The sequence below is a fragment of the Neovison vison genome, chromosome 5, assembly GCF_020171115.1.
Source record: "Neovison vison isolate M4711 chromosome 5, ASM_NN_V1, whole genome shotgun sequence".
NCBI lineage: Eukaryota > Metazoa > Chordata > Mammalia > Carnivora > Mustelidae > Neogale > Neogale vison.
Window position 1 is genome coordinate 68,867,908 of NC_058095.1, and position 19,948 is coordinate 68,887,855.

Sequence of the window (19,948 nt, forward strand, 5' to 3'; positions counted from 1 at the left end):
ATTGAATGAGTTAGGAAGTATTCTCTTTAATTTTTTAGGAAAGTTTAAGAAGGAGTGATATTAGTTCTCCTTTAAATGTTTGGTTGGATTCACCAGTAAAGCCATTGGATCTGAGACTTTTTTCTTTTTCTTTTTCTTTTCTTGGAGAGAGAGGGCATATGCAAGCAGCAGGGAAGAGTGAAGGGAGAGAGAGAGAATCTTGAGCAGGCCCCACACTGAACGTGGAACCTGACATGGGGCTCGATTTCATGACCCTGAGATCATGAGCCAAAATCAAAAGTTAGATGCTTAACTGACTGAGCCACCCAAGCGCCCCCAGGATTTTTCTTTGTTGACTTTTTTTTTTTATTATAGATTCAGTCTCTTTAATAGTTATTGGCCTATTCAGATGTTCTGTTTCTTAGTGATTAAGTTTTGGTAGGTTTTGGATTTTAAGAATGTGTCCATGTCATCTAGGTTATCTAGTTTGTTGGTGTATAATGTTCATAAGTACTCTCGTAGTTCTTTTTATTTCTGTAAAATCAGTAGTAATGTCCTCACTCTCTTTTCTGATCTTAGTAATTTGAGTCTTTTCTTTTTCTTTCTTTTTTAGTCCATTTAGCTAAAGGTTTATCAATTTTGTTGACCTTTTGAAAGCATAACTTTTGGTTTCACTGATTTCTATTTTCTATTCTGTTTTATTTATCTCTGCTCTAATCCTTTATTTTTATTTATTTTTTTTATTTATTTGACAGGCAGAGATCACAAGTAGGCAGAGAGCCAGGCAGAGAGAGGGGAGGAAGCAGGATCCCTGCTGAGCAGAGAGCCCGATGCAGGGCTCAATCCCAGGACCCTGGGATCATGACCTGAGCTGAAGGCAGAGGCTTTAACCCACTGAGCCACCTAGGTACCCCATATATTTTATTTATTTGCCAGAAAGAGAGAGAGAGACCAAGCATGCACAAGTGGAGGGAGCAGCAGGTAGAGGGAGAAGCAGGCTCCCTGTCAATCAAGGAGCCTGATGTGGGACTTGATCCCAGTACCCTGGGATCATGATCTGAGCTAACCATCTGAGCCACCCAGACATCCTTATGTTCTAATCTTTGTTATTTCCTTTCTTCTACTAGCTTTGTCTTTAGTTCTTTTCCTAGTTTTGTTTTGTTTTGTTTTAAATTGTGGAGTTAGGTCATTGAGATCTTTCTTGTTTTATAATGTACATATTTATAGCTATGAATTTCCTCCTTAGCACTCTTTTTGTTGTATACCATAAGTTTGGTATATTTTTGTTTTTGTTTATCTCTTAAGTATTTTCTGTTATCTCTTGTTACTGATTTTCAGCTTTACCCTGTTGTGGTCACAGAAGATACTTTAGGGGCGCCTGTGTGGCTCAGTGGGTTAGGCCTCTGTCTTCAGCTCAGGTCATGATCTCAGGGTCCTGGGATCGAGCCTGGCATCAGGCTCTTTGCTCAGCAGGGAGCCTGCTTCCTCCAGTCCCTCTGTCTGCTTCTCCTCCTATTTATGGTCTCTCTCTGTCAAATAAATAAAATCTTTTTTTTAAAGATATCATAAAAAGTATCTTTTTAAAAAAATATTTTATTTATTTATTTGCTAGAGAGAGAGAGAGAGAGAGAGATATTTCACAAGTGGGGCAGTGGGAGAGGGAGAAGCAGCGATGCTGGACTGGATCCCAGGACACTGGGATAATGACCTGAGCTGAAGGCAGACGCTTAATTGACTAAGCCATCCAGGTGCCCTGATATCTGTCTTTTAAATATTGAGACTAATTTGAGAATCTGTGGCCTAACATATGTATGTCCTGGAAATTGTCCCATGTGTACTTGAGAACAATGTATATGCTGTAATTGTTGGATAGTGTTTTATATGCCTGTTAGACCTAGTTGGTTTATTGTGTTAAGGGCTTTATTTCCTTATTTTGATTGTTCTTTCCATCATTATGAGAGGGATATTGAAGTCCCCAACTACTCTTTTATTTATTTTTTAGATTTTATTTATTTATTTGACACAGAGAGAGAACACAAGCAGGCAGAGTGGCAGACAGAGGGAGAGGGAGGAGGGCCTCGATCCCAGGACCCCTGGATCATGACCTGAGCTGAAGGCAAATGCTCAACCTACTGAGCCACCCAGGAGCCCTCCAAGTACTCTTATAGGACTGTTTTACCTTCATATACCTTCAAAGGTTTTACTTCATATATTTAAAGTCCATTTTTATATGACACTAGTGTAGCTACCCCTACTCTCTTAATGTTTGCATGGAGTATCTTTTTCTATCCTTTCACTTTCAACCTCTTTGTGTCTTTAGATCTCAAGTTAGTCTCTTGTAGGTAGCATATAGTTGAATCATGTGATTTTATCTGTTCTGCCAAATTTGTCCTTTGCAGAGTTTAATCCATCTACATGTAAAGTAATTACAGGTAAGGAAGGACTTACTTCTACAGTTGCACTGTTTGTTCTCTGCTTTTCCTCCCTCGTTTCCTTTATTATTGTCTTTTTTTATATTTAGTGGATTTTTTTTTGCAGTGAAATGTTTTGATTCTTTTTTCATCTCATTTTGCGTTTGTTCTATAGTTATTTTCTTTGTGGCTGCCATCAGGATTATGTGTAACATCCTAATGTTGTAACATTGGAATTTGACTTTATACCAGCTTAACTTCAATAACAAACAGAAATTCTCCTTTTACAGCTCTCTCTCCATCCCTTTTGTTGTTGATGTCACAAAATTATATCTTTATACATTGTGTGCCCCAAAGACTAAAGTAGTAATAATTTTAAATGCATTAGCCTCCTAAATTATGTAGGAAATGGGGCGCCTGGGTGGCTTAGTTGGTTAAGCATCTGCCTCCAGATCAGATTGAGCCCCATGTTGGACTCCCTGCTCAGTAGGGAGCCTGCTTCTCCCCCTGCCCCTCCCACCTCACTTGTGTGCTCATGTCTCAAATAAATAAATAAAATTTTAAAAATTTTTGTTGGAAACAAGATTTGGAGTTACAGACCAAAGTTTTAATAATATTAGCTTTTAAACTAAAAATTGTTTTTAAAAAATGTATTAGTTGGGGCACCTGGGTGGCTCAGTGGGTTGGGCCTCTGCCTTTGGCTTGGGTCATGATCTCAGGGTCCTGGGATTGAGTCCCATGTTGGGTTCTGTGCTCAGCAGAGAGCCTGCTCCCCCCTGCCTCTCTGCCTGCTTGTGATCTCTCTCTCTGTGTCAATAAATAAATAAATAAAATAGAATAAAATAAATAAATAATGTATTACTCTTTTAAATCATGTCGAAAACAGAAAGTGGAGTTATGAACTATCATAATTATTCTAATATTTATATTTTTGCATGTATTTACCTTTACTGAAATCTTTATTTCTCCACATGGTTTTGAAGTGCTGTCTAGTGTCTTTTCATTTCATCTTGTAGGACTCCTGTGACAATTCTTGTAGAGCAGACGTAGTGATAAACTATCTCATTTTTTGTTTATCTGGGAATGGCTTAATTTTTCCCTCACTTTTGAAGGACAACTTTGCCAGATGCAGGATTTTTGGTTGACAGTTTTTTCTTTTAGCACTTTGAATACATTGCCCACTGCCTTCTGTGTGATGAGAAATGTGTTGATCATCTTATTGAGGATCTCTTGTTTGTGACAAATTACTGTTCTAGCTTTCAAGGTTCTCTGTCTTTGCCTTTAGAAAGTTTGATTATAATATGTCTTGGTATGGATCTTTTTGAGTTCATGTTACCTGGAGTTCTTTGAGTTTTTGGGGTGTTTATAGTCATGTCTTTCAGCAAAGGTGGGAAGAGTTCAGCCACTAATTCTTCAATATTCTCTCTGCCCCTCTCTCTCCTGTTTTTGAAGCTTCTACAATATATATGCTGGTCAGCTTGATGTGTCTTGTGGGTCCCTTAATATTCTGCTCACTTTCATACAGTCTTTCCCCCTCATTTCTTAGATTTAATACTTTCCATTGCCCTGTCTTCAAGTTTGCTGATTCTATCAGCTTTGTACTCACATCTGCCTTTGAACTGCCCTAATGAATTTGTTATTTCTGTAATTCTTTTCAAGTCCAGTGTTTTCTTTTGCTCTCTTTTTAGGTTTTCTGCCTCATTATTGATATTTCCATTCTTTTTACACGTTATTTGCTTGATTTTCTCTAGGTCTTTCTTTAGTTCTTTGAGCAGCTTGAGATAGTTTTAATATCTTCACCAGGTTAATCTATAGTCTTTCACTGGGACAGTTTCTTTGAATGGGCCATAGTTCCCTATTTCTTTGTATGCCTTTTGAATTTTTTGTTGAAAACTGGACATTTTAATCTAATAATTTGGTAACTCTGGACTCAGATTTTCTCCAGTCCCTAGTGTTTGCTTTTTTTTTATAATTAACTAATTGGCACATTTATTTTTGTGGGCTGTCTTTGTGCCTAGGATCAGTCTAATCTATGAACCTAAGGTCTTCCAGGTCTTTTCGGTGGCTTTTCCTGGACATTCATGGTCACTTTCTAATTTTCCCCATGTATTCAATTGCTTTTGTATGTCCTGCTCTTCAATTACTGACTCCTAAAAAGAGGAAAGGAGGAAAATGAAGGGAGGATAGATTGCTGCTGGCCCTGTAAATTCCCTGGCAGCCCCCTCATCCGGAGGTGGAGAGGCTTGTTACTATGGAGGGAGGTGCAGCCACACTGGCTGTCCACCTCTGTCTGCATCTCTCTGATTGGAAGCAGCAACCCACATTCAGGCACAAATCCCTGATATTTAGAGGACAGGGTCTTTTTTGCCCATCCTCATTCAAGGTGCTCCAGAACCTGGTGCACAGCTGCCAGCCCTGCTCCTGGGGTGGAGGTTGTGTAGCTGCTACTGTGTTTGCAGCTGAAATTGATTGAAATTAACCACAGCTTGCCAGTTAGGCCTTAGCAGGGAACTTGCAAGCCTTCAGTAGACTGGAGTTCTAAAATACATGGTTCCACTTGACAGATTCTGCTGGTGCAGTCATTGAATAGGTGGGGAGATTGATTCCTAGTGCTTCCCATTCCACTATTGTCTTAGAATCCTTTCAGTGTACACTTTAATTGCCTATGTTTTTATTGTTTGTCTTTGCCATTGATATGTCCTCTCCAAGAGGATAACAATTTACTTTCCGTTTGCTCATTGTACCACAGAGCCTGGAAAAATGGACATACAGTAGGTGCTCAGTAAATGTTTGTGGAATGAATTTATACTATAGCAGATATAGTGATAATTGTGCCCAAGTTTTAGTACAGTATTGTTGACTGTGTTTTCTTCTTCTTTCTGAAGCTGATACCCATGCACAGTTCCTAGTAGATACTCAGGCGTTGGCCCTACCAGGTTCTTTTAAACACACTGGATTCTTGGAGTACGTGGGTGGTGCAGTTGGTTAAGTGTCTGACTCTTGGTATCAACTTGGATTGTGATCTCAGGGTGGTGAGATCGAGCCCCACTTTAGGCTCTGTGCTCAGTGTGGAGTCTGCTTGGGATTCTCTCCCTCTTTCTCTGTCCCTCCTGCTCGTGCTTTCTCTCTCTATATATATATAGAATAAATAAATCTTAAAAAAATTATAAACACACCAGATTCCTGACTTTATATTTACATGGGCACCTTGTCTGTCATAGTCATTATTATTTGTAATTTCGTAAGGTGATAATCTAAAACTCGGGAGTCAGAAACAAGCAGCTGCTCTGCGCCAGGTTGTGTGTTGTGTGGCCAGCATAGTGGTTTGAATTGTTTTGACTTTGAATTAAAGCTTCAGGAGAGGCTTGTCCTTTAGACAGGCCACCACTATGTGGTTTTACAGTGATTGTTTCTTTTATTATCACAACTCTAATAATTTAATTTTTGTGTTTCTTTGTTTATTGTCAGTCTTCTCATCTAGGCTATGAAGTCCATGAGGTCAGAAACCATGTCTACTTCATTCATCGCCCTACATCCCAGTCTTAGCTGAATCTGGTACTAGATGGTACTTGCTATATGAGGTTTGGGTATAAAGTCATACATTTGCTCTTTTTACCAAATGTACTTAAACATGACTACCCTTAATGCCACCTGCCTGGCTGCCATGTTGAGTTCCTGCCCCAGCTCCTCTGTGGGGACTGCCTTTCCTCCATGAGTTTAGGAGGCAGGAGCATGTTTGTGTAGGACGTTAACATGTACAAGGTGTTTCCTATGTGTCTTCTTATTGGAATAATCATCCGCATTTTGAAATTAGGATACATACTTACAGATGACGAATACGTTTGTCCATGTTATACAGCAAGTACATGACGTGGTGGACTTGAATCCAGCCCCCCGAGTGCCACCTTGGTGTTTTTCTGTCTGACTCCCACAGTGGGTGTACTGTCTGTTTTCTGTTAGGGCCTCTTGTGTGTTTTCTAGGAAGGAGGGTGAGATCACCCCTGCATCCTCCAGTGATACTTAATTCATTTTATAAAGCACGTTAGACACCAAAATTGGTTTTCTGTGGCAGGGTGCTAGGTAGACATCGTGAGCACTGTCGTTAGAAGCAGATATAAGGCTCTGGCTGTGGGGTCCCACTCCTGTGTAGGGAGCCTGCACGGCAGGGCCTGGAGCTGTGCTGGCACCTCTCTTCGCGCCCTCCCTGGCTGGCTCTGGCAGTGTGTGCTCAGCGTCTCACCGGAGAGCGGGGTTTGCTTCCGCGTGGTTCCTTTTCCCAGTAATGGACACTCAGGAGCCGGGTCTGAAATCGTCTCAGGCCTTCCTTTTGGTGTAGCTTTACTGCTGCCAGCCTGCATTCCTTTAAACTGGGGGCCCTGAGATTGGCATCCCAAAATACACCCTCCAGGCTACTCGTTGCTGGCTTGTTCCGGCGCTCCAGGGAGGGCTTGCTGACCCGAAGGTGTCTTCTGGTCTCTAGTCTTAGGCACACTGCCCCAGGTCAAGGGACCAGAGAAGACGCTGGCACTGGGACCCGCCACTGGCAAAGTAGCTTGCATCTGAGGTAGGACATTGTTCTTTCTTTCCAGTCAGAGACGGCCTTAGCTGCTGCTTCTCCTAAGCTTGAGACCAAAGAAGAGCAGCTTCATTCTGCTTTTACTTTCTGAAAATAGATGAGTATTTTCAGATATGGGTCATAGCATGACCCATAGCTTATGTCACCTTTAACAGACTAGCTGTTTAATGCTGGTCGTCAGTTAGGAAATACAAGAGTGGTGTAGGTTTGTGAGAATGGAATCCTGACTGCTTTGGGTGATACTAAGCCACTCTGTGCTGCATGATTTCAGTGACCTGCCTCCCAGTTGGAACTCCTCTCTGCCCTTTAGCCTGATTTTCTTGTGCATAACATGACAGATTATTTCATGACTCATCCTTCTTTCGGACCTGAAATCATTTTTTATTCTTTAAATGTGGAGGGCTTTCAGATACCCTCTGTTGATTTTTGGGTGTGGCTGTTAATAGTTTAATTTCTGTGTGTGGTTCTGAGTAGCTTCCCAATAACCTGTTTTTTTTTTTCTTTTTAAAGTTTTATTTATCTGACAGAGAGAGCTCACAAGTAGGCAGAGAGGCAGGCAGAGACAGGAAGGGAAGCAGGCTCCCTGCTGAGCAGAGCCAAGTTCGGGACTCGATCCCAGGACTCTGGGATCATGACCTGAGCTGAAGGCAGAGGCTTTAACCCACTGAGCCACCAAGGCGCCCCCCAACAACCTGTTTTTATGGATGGTTCCGTTTACTTTATTTTTTATAACTGGTTGAGAGAAGAAAGGAATCTTAGGAACAGATTCCATCTGTGAAATGCAGTGTAAAATTTTGGCTAAAGGATGAGGAATGAAATAACATTAAAGTGACATTTCTGCTCAGAGTTGAGTTCTTGGAGAGAGTCTTGTTTCCAGTTTGAGGTTCCAGAAGCCCCTTTGAAGAGCTTCTCAGCGGAATAAGGGAACAGCTGAATTTCAAAGTCACAGTGACAACCGTGAACTTTCTAGCTGCCCAGGCCCAAGTAACACTCACCCATGAAAGGACTTTTCTACCATTTACTGTCTTTTAACTTAGGTCTAGAGCTCTGTAGTCTGTGGGATATGAAAATACAAGCAGATGAGCTTAGTGTGTGAACGCCCGAACTGTGTAACTTCTTCCCGCCAGCTGATGTGCCTTATTAGCGTAAGGTCTGCTTCAGGTCACTTCCCTGTCAATTAAGAGAGTAGACAGGATTGTGAGCGCCTCCTTTTCTGTTAGGCCATGCACTCGCACTTCTGGACCTCGTGTGATCTGTGGTTTCTGTTTGAGGGGGGCTATCTCACCTTCTTCCTTTTCTGACCTCCCTCTCTCTCTGAGACTTGTCCTACTTTCTGCTGTAGCTCACAGTGATGCTGGGCTGTCCCTTTTATGTATGAGCTGATCTCCAAGAGCTGGAAATCGTGGGATAGATTCTTTTTCCCACTCCCTTTTAATACCATCAGTCTTGCCTTCCCAGTTCTATCTGAAACTAGCAGTTAAGCATTTTGGTATAAAATGCAAAATTTGTAAACATATTAAAGTTCTTCTATGCCAGCTTCAAAGAAAACTGACCCCCTCTAACCTTGTTTTACATAGGAGTTGTATTTCCTACTCTGGAAATGGGGCCAGTCAGGACACAGTTCCTTCCTTCCACTTAGAAGCTGTGCCTCTGCTTGGAGAATGCCCCCGGACACCACAGCAAGGCAGGAGGGCCGAGTTACCTCCATGTCTTGCTCTCTTGGCCATCCTCACTGCCGATGGTGAAAAACGGAGGAGCTGGCCCAGCCAGCATTCAGAGACCAGAGAGTCCTGGCGGTCCAGGGGCCTGGCAGTATGGCCCTGTGCACTGCAGAGTGGAGTGAGGGGGAAGGTCTTTAAGAATTTTGAGAAACTCCCAGAAAGTTGGGATTTGTCTGTATGACCAGCTTCACCTGGTCAGGAAAGTGACCTGAATACCTACCTACCCTGATACTGAGTGTAATGCTCTCAAATAAATGGCTTGCTCTGGAATGTCTTTTCCCACCATCATCCTCCTGAGTTAGCTGGGCACAATTGGTGCTGATTTCTAATTTACTTTGCATTCTGATTCTGTTAAATGACTTGTCAGACTGAATGCAGATGTGCACTCTCCCCACAGAAGCCGGCCCGTGGGCCGAGGATGGATCCCATTAACCTGTTGCCATATTTGCCTCAGGCAAAGTGGTCCCCAGGGCCAGGAGACCAAGGCTGGCATGCGATGTTGTGTCAGGTGCTCAAGGAATCCCAGAAGTGTACAAGACGGTGTGTAGTTCTCTCTCTTTTCTTCGTGTCCTGGATTGCTGGCTTGGGTTGTAAAAAGGTGCATGGAAATGCAGCTTGTTGGCAGCTATTGTTGTCTTCACAGGGTGGGGGCAACCTCCGGTTTGTTTTCATCCTGCTTCTCCCTGGGTGTGAAAAAAGGGGAGCAAGGGACACTTGGGCACTTGTCTGCTCTCACTTGGCTGTACTGGCCTCAGTGCCTGTTAGGGTGGCCACATTTTTGATATGCACCTCGGCATATGGGATCTTGACTTCTTCTGATAAAGTCGGGGTTTCTTTTTTCTTATACGTTAATGTCACTAAACCAAAGGGTTTATGAAGGTATAAAATTTAAACTCCAGCAAGCTCTATGTTTAATGACTTTCCTTCATTTTGAAGAAACCAGTTTTCATAAACTGGGGACTCTTCCAGACAGCCTTGGAAATCTGACTGCCATGAAACTAATTCCTGGCCTAGGAGCTTTCAGTTAGTTCTGGGTCATGATGATGCCAATGGCAACTGCATTTACTGAGCACTTAACACTTTTCTAGGGACTTGCACACATTTCCATGTATTAATTCAGCTAACCACATAACAGACCTGTGAGGTGGACACTCAGATACCCTCATTTTACAGATGGGGAGATTGAGGCCTGGAGTGGGGAGGTCCTTTACCCAGGCTGGTAAGTAAGTGGCTGAGCCAGGATGTGAATCCAGCCAGGCTGGCTCGAGGGGTCATCCTTGTAACCCCTGCACTGCTGTCACTTTGCTGCAATTAGTGTTTTCCACATGGCCTCTGCAACCTCTGAATTTTGAGGAGCAACAGGCTGCATATTGGTACATGACACCCCTGTAGCCTTCGGCTGGAGTTCTTCGGTGGAGACCTTCCAGACTGAAGGTCTGAACCAGGCAGGCTCCACAAGGCTCTGGTCTCCAGGAGCCTATGGAGGAATGTGCAGAGCTATTTCCACCCAGCTGACTTAATGGAGCTCCGCGCCTCCACCAAGGGGCTGAGGCCTGTTGTCTCTTCATGAGTCCCTTCTTCAACTCCCTGGTCACTTTGGGCACTGGCCAGGCCCCATGTAATTCTGGGTGAAGCAGGGTGGTCCGCCTTGGGACCTGACTGGTAAGGATCTGGGATGGTGGTGGGATAGAGCTCTTCCTAGACAGCCATCCTGCTGGGTCGAAAGCTCCCTACCCCCAAGTTCCTTACATGAAAGTTCTGAGCTATGATTACCTTGGAGCCTACCTGTGTTTTCTGTCAATTGCTGTAATTTTCCGGTAAAGCTGCACTAACAAACTGGTAATCATTCCTGCCCCCCAGAATTCACCCCTCCCCCCCGGGAAGTACTCCTGCACCCTCTGGTCTTCAGGGGCTGCCCTGTGAAGGCCCCCAGGCGGTACCTGCAGACCCACAGAACTTGCAGAGGTGCCAGTCGCTGTTCTACACCGTTCTCAGTCCCTCCAGGTGCCAGACAAAGGGTCCCTGGGCTCCAGCATTTCCCCTGGGACTTGGCCTCAGCTTCCTGCTGTGGGCAGGGGGTGGTGCCAGTGGTACCCAGTAAAGAGCTTGGCACTTGATAGACCACTTTAATTGCTGGTTCATCCGATGGAGGCTTGGCACAATGGAGGGTGAGAAGGAAATGTAACCACTTAGCAGATAGTCGCTGGGGACTTTTCAGAAGTGGATTAAGTGGAGCTTGATGGGAAGCAGTCATTTTTACAGATGTTTGTGTAAGAACGTTAATTATTTATGGTGATCAAGAAATTGGATATATTTAGAAAGGCAGATGAAAAACCAAACTGAGGGGGCGCCTGGGTGGCTCAGTGGGTTAAGCCGCTGCCTTCGGCTCAGGTCATGATCTCGGGGTCCTGGGATCGAGTCCCGCATCAGGCTCTCTGCTCAGCAGGGAGCCTGCTTCCCTCTCTCTCTCTCTGCCTGCCTCTCTGTCTACTTGTGATTTCTCTCTGTCAAATAAATAAAATAAAATAAAAAAAAACCAAACTGAATACTGAACTTGTTGAGTTGGCAGTTCAAATGCGAGCAGAACCCTTTTGCAGTCAAGCAGTTTAAACTAGATCAGGACAGCTCACCCGATGCTGAGGTTCATGATCAAAGCAGCTCAGCATGTAAACGGATCTGTGTTGGGCTTCAGTGGGTTCCTGGCTCCGTGGCGCCCACAGAGTTGATGTTGTCTTGGTAATGGAAGCAGAAAATTTTTTTTAAATATATGGAGTTGAGGACATGGGACATTCAGCAGGCTACTGAGGGTTTTACTTAGTTACTCCCAATTTGATGAGGAATTGAAAACTTTAGGCTGGTTTGCAGCTCTACCCTTGGTTTCCAGCCTCTTCCTGAACAGGATTACTGTGCTTATAATATCCTAGTCCTGGAGGAGGACTGTGGGTGGTGGGCCTTTTGTGTAATAGACTCAGCCCACTTGTCAAATAGCCTTACAGGGCATTTCTTCCAAAGTGGCAGACATGGTGTTGTTCATCACTGGCTCATCCTTGACCTTCCTTTCATCCTGGGTCTCCCTCCTCTCCTAGCTTGCTTCGGGCATGGGGGCATGGGTGAGTGACAAGGAATCAGGGAAGCTTGGAGGAATCAGGAGATTTGGGCAGCCGTGGAAGGGACGGATCCTAGGAATTGACTGCCGCTGTTGCACAGATGTTCCTGTGCCCTGACTTCACCTGGCTGACTGTGGCTCCCCAGGGAATGCTAAGTGAGAACACGCCACAGCGCATGGCAGGGGACCCCACCTCCCAGCCTGAATCTGGGGCAGAGGGCAGCTCCCCGCTGCACAGAATTCCCTCTGGGTGTCTGTGAGGCCTGTGGCCAGGAGGACATTTATGGGCCATCGTGGACATAGTCCAGGGCACACCCCACCCAGAAACATCCATCTGCTTAGGGAGGAGTAGAAGGATTGGTATGGTGTTCTTTTTCCTTTTTTAAAAAAATGTTTTTTAAATCCACATATATGGGTTGAAAAGATAATGGGCATACTTCAGTCCCCCTCAGTAGGTTCCTGAAGGAGAATCAGGAGAGTGTGGATATGCCAGAGCCTCCTGTCACACTCATGGGTAACTGGGTCCTGCGCTGAATGACTCTTTCAGCTTGTTCTGGGGTCACTGTGTGCCTCTGAGCGGCTTCACGAGGTCAGTGGCTTTGCTGTCTGCTCATGTCAGTCAGAGGGAGAGAATGCATATTCCACCAAGCCGAGGGCCTCAGCAAGATAGTTGCTGGGCTCAGGGCTAAAGTCCCCATGAGAGAGATCTGGGCTCTTTATCAGTCTAGCAGGGCAGGAGCTGGCAAGTCCCTTGAGTTTACTTGTTGTGTCCCAAATGCATTTGGTTTGGGTTCCTTTAGGAAGAGTCTGCTCAAGGTGAAGATCATGGACTTCATTACGTCTATGGCCATCCTGCCCCTGCTGTTTGGCTGTGTGGGAGTCTTCGGCCTCTTCAAGCTGCTGCAGCGGGTGCGCATGAAGGCCTACCTCCGGAACGCTGTGGTGGTCATTACCGGCGCTACCTCGGGCCTGGGGCGAGGTGGGTCCTGGGGGCAGTGCTGTCGGGGGGACGGGGGTGGGGGAAGGCAGGGAACTTGATGCATACAAGAGGAGCAGCTCCTCCACTGCACGCATGCAAATAAAGGAAGTGGGCTAGGTGACTTGGGAACAAGAGCATGTCACCGTCCCTGGTCCGCTTGGAAAAGGCGAGAGCCTAATTGTGATGAGAAATGGCCCCTGGCTTTCATCCACATCGGTGTTGGGAGGCGAAAGCCACAAGGAAGACTGGCAAACTGGAGACATCGTTTCTCCTCCAAGGGGGCCCCCTCACTTCACTCCAGCTAGTTGTGGAAATTGGGGGTTTTATGTGAAGACGCCCAATTGTCAAATACAGCAACTAACTTAGAAAACATTTTTACCTCTGTGAGAGCCAAACAAAGCATGCGGTTTCCTGGATTCAGCAAGCATCCCCAATTCATGGCCTTGGTGTCCCCTTCCCCTCACCTTCTTCTCCCTGGGGCTGTGCCTACAGCTGCACCTTGAGTGTGGCCTTGGTGGGGTTGGGAACAGAATAAGTGATACTTCAGATACTCGGTTTTTCATGTGAGTTCCATCTGATTTGGTGAACACATTGAGGCTCTGGGTTCCAGGGGTTTTATGCTGGGACACAGGCCCAGAGTCACTCACCACCCGTGGCCTCATACAGATGAGTCTGTAGAGCTGCCGTCATTTCCCTTCCAAACACGTGCACTGCCTCTGGCCGAGTGCAAGCAGCAAATGCAGGCATGTCGTGTGTTGCTTCCTCCTCCTCAGCATCTGCACACATACCACCCACACCAGCACATCGTCCACGCCAGCGCTCAGTGCCCGGGAGAAGGCTGTGAGGCACCCGGAACTGTGGCAAACCTATCCCTGCTGCATCCTTTGGTTGGGGTCAGCACAACACAGATCGAGCATCTCCCAATTGGGAGGCTTGGACAAGGTGCTGGGACAAACCAAGGAAAGACAGGGTCCCTTTCCTCAGGGAGTTCACAGTCTGGTGGAGAGTGGCCAGGGCTTACCTCAGGGCATTGACATTTCAGTAATGGGTGTTCCCACCCAGGCCCAGTAGGTGGATTAGAGGGATGTGCCGGCTTGCACTTTAGCTCATCAAATGCTCACAGAAGATGCAGAGACTTGCCCTAGGAATTCTAGATTCAAACCCCAGTCTGATGTCAGGACTCAGTCTTATCTCTCCTGCAGGGGAGATGGCCAGGGAAAGGAAAGCATGGGCTAGCAAGGAGGGCATTGCGCACAAGCCCAGGGCAGGGAGCAGCATGGTCATGCCGGGCTGGGAAGCACTTGGGTGTTGCAGAAACATAATGGAGCAGACGGGGCCTTGTCTGCAGAGGAAGTGGCTAGCGGTCACAGGGGAGCCTGGGAAAGCATGGATTCATTTGTACACCACTCTGATGTTTTTGGTGAGGTCTCTGCGGGTGAACCCTGGGCCTGTCATTAGATACCCAGACCCGCATAGGGACAGCTGCCTCCAGGCCTTTTGCCACGGTCAGTCCTCTGACCTTACTCAGCTACTATATATAGGGTAGTCAGCAGCCACTTCTCTTGATCTCAGAGAAGCTTTTTTTTTTTAAGTCCTTGAAGAGTATTTGAGAGCTGGCTGGGATGGTGACTTACAGGTGCTCCTGTATGTGAATGCTGAAGAAAGACAGTGTCCTCTTGGTCATTCCACACTTCTTCTTCTGGAAACCAAGACTGAAAGGAATAGACAATATAATTGAAAGAAAAACAAAACCTGTGTGTGTGTGTGTGTGTGTGTGTGTGTATTTCTATCATATATTAGGTCAGCCATTTCCCAGATTCCAAATCAGTCTGTTTATATGCTGCCCCATTTCACATCTGAAGGACAAGAGCCCATGGACCGCTTTCCCCTCTGGCCAGATAAAATAGGAACAGATTCCTCACCAGCCGTGTCAAGGACAGATGCCGCTGTGGGAGACCACCAAGGAGGCGCTACTGCACCTCAGCTTTCGGAGGAGGAAGACAGAGTTGCCCTCAGTGGCTCGGCTCTGCCTGCCCTGTCAGCCGCTCTGAAAGCCTGGATTCTCTGATAAGTCTTCAGACAGCTTTCTGTGTTTCTCCTGTTTTGTCTTCTATTTTGTATATTTAAGCTACATGAGCTTATTCTTATAAAACAGTAAGACCATTGACTAGAGGAACAGAATGTTCTGGATACCCACTGTAGCCAGCTTAAGCCCTGAGGTCGTGAATAACTCTCTTGATTGAACAGGCCAGGAGTGCTGGCTGCGCTGGATAACCCTCTGGCAGCCCTCGCTAGATAAATGGTACTTTGGGACTGTTTTCCTTTTTCCCTTGACCCTCCTGCCTCCCTGTGTCAGCTTTTTCAAGAAAGGAAAATGGAATCCCTGCAATCTGTTGTTTTCATTTCTGTCACTCCCTACATGGACTTTAATTTCCTCCGTGTTTGGCTGTGCTAGGAAACAGAGCTTAAGTAGCATGTACGTGACCGTTTTCCAGAAGCCATTTAGATGTGAGAGTGCCTCCCCCCACCTTTGGTTGTGCGTGTCTGCACTCTGGTGACACCTCACAAAACATCCGTTGTGTCAGCCACGTCAGGATGAAAGGGGGTGAGGAAGCCAACCATGCCTGAGATTCCTCCTCTTTGGGAATGATTTAGTAAACCCCATGAGCAGCTCTGGCCTCAGGAATGCTGGTGTCTGGCTTTGAGCGTAGCCACTGCCCCCATCCCTGCGAGGGATGCCCTGCTGAGGAAGCACAGCCAGGCGGGCTGCGCAGAGGCTGAGACCCCAACCGGACCATCCAGGGACAGGTTGAGTGGGGGCTGCGGCTCTGTCTGGGTTTGTGCCCTTTGTCAGGATGAGCTGGAGAACAAATCAGCCACATCTTCAAGGAAGGTGATTCACCACACTTGAAAAGGTCTTGATTTAGTCTGCTTAGCACTTCCTTCCAGAAAACTCCATCTAGAGACACACCCGGAAGTGCTGGTCTGGGGATGGTACGTGAAAGCTATAAGAGGAGCTAAAGGAGGAGCCATAGAGTGAAGAGAGAGGGCTTTGCACCATGAGACAATCCAGACACCAGAGAACTTTCTCTCTGTTTTCCTGAAGGATGCTGGAGTTTGCTCTCCCCTACTGTTTTGAACCCTTCAAGCTTTTGGCTCTTTTGTGGGGAAAGGGCTGTCAGAGCAGTACACCCTGCCTGGATCGTACAACAAGGTCCTCTGCTCCTAGCCAGGAGGTGACAGGCTTGATCCCTCAACCGCTTGCCACACAGCTCCCAGAGCAGGCCTGTCTTTTCTCTGAGTCGGGGTACCAGACACCAAGACTGCCTGAGCCTCTCAGATTCGACCCAGGACATGGTGGTGGTGCACTGGCTCCTTGGTCAGCTGCCTGGGAAGGGTCCGAGCAGACCTGTCCATGGGTGTTTGAGAGAGACCAGCCCGCAGGCATGGACAGGCAGTGCTTCTTTAAACCCTTGGGTTTCAGTTTTCACCGATAGTCAGTTTTTAGAATGTTTTAAAAAGGCAGCTTAGAAATGTGAAAACAATGAACACTTCTGTGCTGCTTTTTTCTATAGTGCTTTTCTCTATAGAGAAAAATATGTATGTCCACTTTTTCTCATGCAGTCCCAGTGCTGTTTTTACCTGTACTGTGTAGAAGAGGAAAGTTAGAAACATAGAGGTTATAACTTACCAAGATCACAGAACCAAGAAGTGACCAAGATCGGCGTTGGACATGGGCAGTTGAGGTCCAGTCCAGTCCCTTGACCATTGGGCTGCACTGCTTTTCACAAGCTGTATGTTTTCAGGGCCCCAAACATTCAGTCAGGCCGTGTCTGGGCTCAGAGCAAGCAAGAAGCAAGAGGCCTTCACCCTCCCTCTCCCCTACAGGTTAACCCAGATTCTGGAGGTTTCCTCTTCCTGCCCTTCCCCCTGGGCCTCAGGGGATTTGCCTGTGAGCCTTGCTGGCCTTGTCCTCGAGATGCTGCCCCACACTTCGTGGGATTTCAGCAGCAGAGCTTGCCTAAGTCAGAGACCCCTGTGCTGTCTGGCGGGGGTGCTGTGTTGGTGTGACTCAGAGTGGCCTGCAGCCCCGTTCTCATCTTGGAGGGAAGCCAGGCCAGGGAGGCAAAGTGGAGAAAAGGCCCTGCCAGCACTGAGAGAGTGTGGTTCCTGCCACCAGTGGCCCTGGGTGGCCGCTACTGCTGTCCCTCCCAAGCCTTGGCCACTCAGCTCTTTTCTCTTAATTCTGGAGCTATCCCAGCATCCTCCTAATCAATCTCTTTTTGCTTTGCTCCGGTGGGATTTGGGTCTCGTCTCTTGCCACCAAGAGAACACTGGCTAATAGAGGTACCCTGTTCTCAGCTGATGTCACCTGGAATGTTGCAGTGGGTTCAGCAGAGCCTGATCTCCACCAGTCCTCTCTCCCGGTGGGAGGGAGACTTTCAAACTGCAGCCTCCCTTACTGGGCCTTTGCTGTTGTAGGCGCTCCATGTGCTGCAGTTGTTCACCTTTGTCATTTCCCAGCCTGGCAAGACTGTCAGATGCTCCACTTTCTGTCCCAGTTGTATCTGCGTGTGGCCCCTTGGGTGCTTTGCAAACGCTTCTTCTTTAGCCTTGAGCACTTTCCAGAGAAACAGCCCCTCACACGCCCCATCCCTTCGCAACAGAGTCCCGTGCCCCTGTGCTTGTACAAACCACGGAAGCACGCTCCGTAGATCTGTACCTGGTGCACTGAAGTGACTTGGGAAACAGCCTAGGTTGTGCCAGAACGCAGGCCTCGGCACACCACGGCCTCACAATGGCTGGCATTGCCTGATCACTGAGCACATTGCATGACCTGAGCGTCCTCAGTTGTGAGAAAGGGGGTAATGCCCGCAGGGTTGTTCGGAGCTAAAGATCATTGTGGAAAGTTCTGAGCATGGTACCTAACAGATCTGTCCACCAGTTCCGGCCTTCCTCCTGCCTTGGTGTCTGCCATATGCCTGATGTGAGCTCTCCTAGGGCAGCAGCGGGCCTCATTTGTCACTGGGGTCTTAACTCCCAACTCTACGCTTGGTCCACAGCAGGGGCCAATAAACGTGTGTAGTGCGTGAAGAAACAAATTCATACTTTGAGACTTGGAGTGAGTTTGGATTGACCTGCACTGGGGAAGAAAGGCATTGAATTTCCTCAGCTGTCAAGGTTCTTTCTCCTTTCCTTAGAATGTGCCAGAGTCTTCTATGCTGCGGGTGCTAAGCTGGTGCTCTGCGGCCGAAACCAGGAGGCCCTCGAGGAGCTCACCAAAGAACTTTCTGCTTCTCTGGCCACCCAGGTGAGTCCAAGGGTGTGTTTTCCGTGGGCCAGGGGTGCGGTGCATCGTCTGCAGGTGTCTAAGGAGATGGCGGCCATTCCTGGGCTGCCGCACATTCCATGTGCTTGCTCTGGACCAGCGAAGGCAGCAGGTCTCCATTGCTGGAGGAGGCAGGACTGTTGCAGGCTTTAGATCCCAACTCTGCCGCTTACTGGCACTGATTTAGGCAGTTCTCTCCATGAATGCTTCTGCTCCCCCTTTTCCTGGCTAATATCTAGTCATCTCTCTATGGTGGGGAAGTGGGGGGGGGGAGGTTGGCCATGACTTCTAAAATTTTAATTGTGAAAAAATATATGTGACATAGTACTTACATACATATAAGGATACACATACAAATAAAATGTACATGACAAAGTGCTAATCATTTTAACCATTTATAGGTATACAACTCCATGGCATTAAACACATTCAGAGTGTGTATAACTCTCACCACTTTCTGTGTTTATCATCCCCAACAAAAATTCTATACCTGTTAACAATAACTCAGTCTTTCTCCTGTCTCTCTAGTGCTTAGAAACCTCTGTTCTACTTTCTTTCTATGTATTTGCCTATTCTAGATTCCTTGTATAAGTGGAAAATACAATATTTGTCCTATGTCTGGCTATTTCACTGAACGTTGTGTCTTCAGGTTCATCCGTATTGTAGCATGAATCAAACTTTCATGCCATTTGATGGCGAAGTATTATTCCAGTGTACGTATATACCATATTTTGTTTATCCGTGACTTTGTTGATGTACACTGGAGTTTTCACCTTTTGGCTATCGTGAATAATGCTGCAGTGAACATAGTTGTACCTATTATGTTTGAGTCCCCGGTTTCGGTTTCTGTGAACATACACCTAGAACTGGAATGGGTGGGTCATAGGGTAGTTTTATGTTTAACCTGTTGAAGAACTGTCATCTGTTTTCCACAGCAGCTATACCGTTTTACATTCCCACTAGCTATGCACAAGGGTCTTGCTTTCTCCACATTCTTGCCAATGCTTGGTTCTTTTCTGTGTGTTTTTTAATTGTACCCATCCTAGGAGATATGAAATGGTTTTGAGTTTCCCTAGTTACAGATGAGGTTGAGCATCTCTTCCTGTGCTCACTGACCATTTATATGTCTTCTTGGGAGAAATGTCGTTTCAAGTCCTTCTCCTATCTTATGTTTGTTTTTGTTGTTGAGTTTAGTTCTCTATATATTCTGGATAGTAATCCCTTATCAGATCTGTGAATTGCAAATATTTTTTCTCATTCAGCAGATTTTTTTTCACTTCCTTGACAGTGAATCTGTATCCTTTGATGCAGAGAAGTTTTATTTTTTTTAAAGATTTTATTTGAGAGACACAGAGAGCATGCACACACGAGCGGGTGGAGTGGCAGAGGGAGAGGGAGAGAAAGAATCTCTAGCAGACTCGGTGCTGAGTGCAGAGCCTGATGCGGGGACTCAACCTCACAACGCAGAGATCATGACTTGAGCCAAAATCAAGAGTCAGTTGCTCAACCAGCTGAGCCACCAAAAAGTTTTTAATTTTGATGAATCCCAGTTTATTTTTTCTTTTGTTGACTGTACTTGTGGTGCCACATCCTTGAGGTCATTGCCACACCTAACATTATGAAGATTTTCCCCCGTGTTGGTTTTTTTTTTTAAAGATTTTATTAATTTATTTGACAGAGAGAGATCACAAGTAGGCAGAGAGGCAGGCAGAGGGAGGCGGGGAAGCAGGCTCCGGGCCAAGCAGGGCTCAATCTCAGGACCCTGAGATCATGACCTGAGCCGAAGGCAGAGGCTTAACTCACCGAGCCACCCAGGCGCCCCTTCCCCCATGTTTTATTCTGTAATT

The 19,948-nt window shown here is 46.4% G+C and overlaps 1 protein-coding gene across 2 annotated transcripts in view; it reads left to right on the plus strand.

Moving 5' to 3' along the window:
- Positions 1-19,948, plus strand: part of DHRS7B (dehydrogenase/reductase 7B) — a 58,824-nt gene that overhangs the window by 25,257 nt on the left and 13,619 nt on the right. For both annotated transcript variants that reach the window (XM_044249250.1, XM_044249251.1), the window contains exons 2-3: positions 12,594-12,772; positions 17,974-18,083. In XM_044249250.1, coding sequence (XP_044105185.1) covers positions 12,594-12,772; positions 17,974-18,083 — 289 coding nt within the window. The remainder of the gene's footprint in view (positions 1-12,593; positions 12,773-17,973; positions 18,084-19,948) is intronic.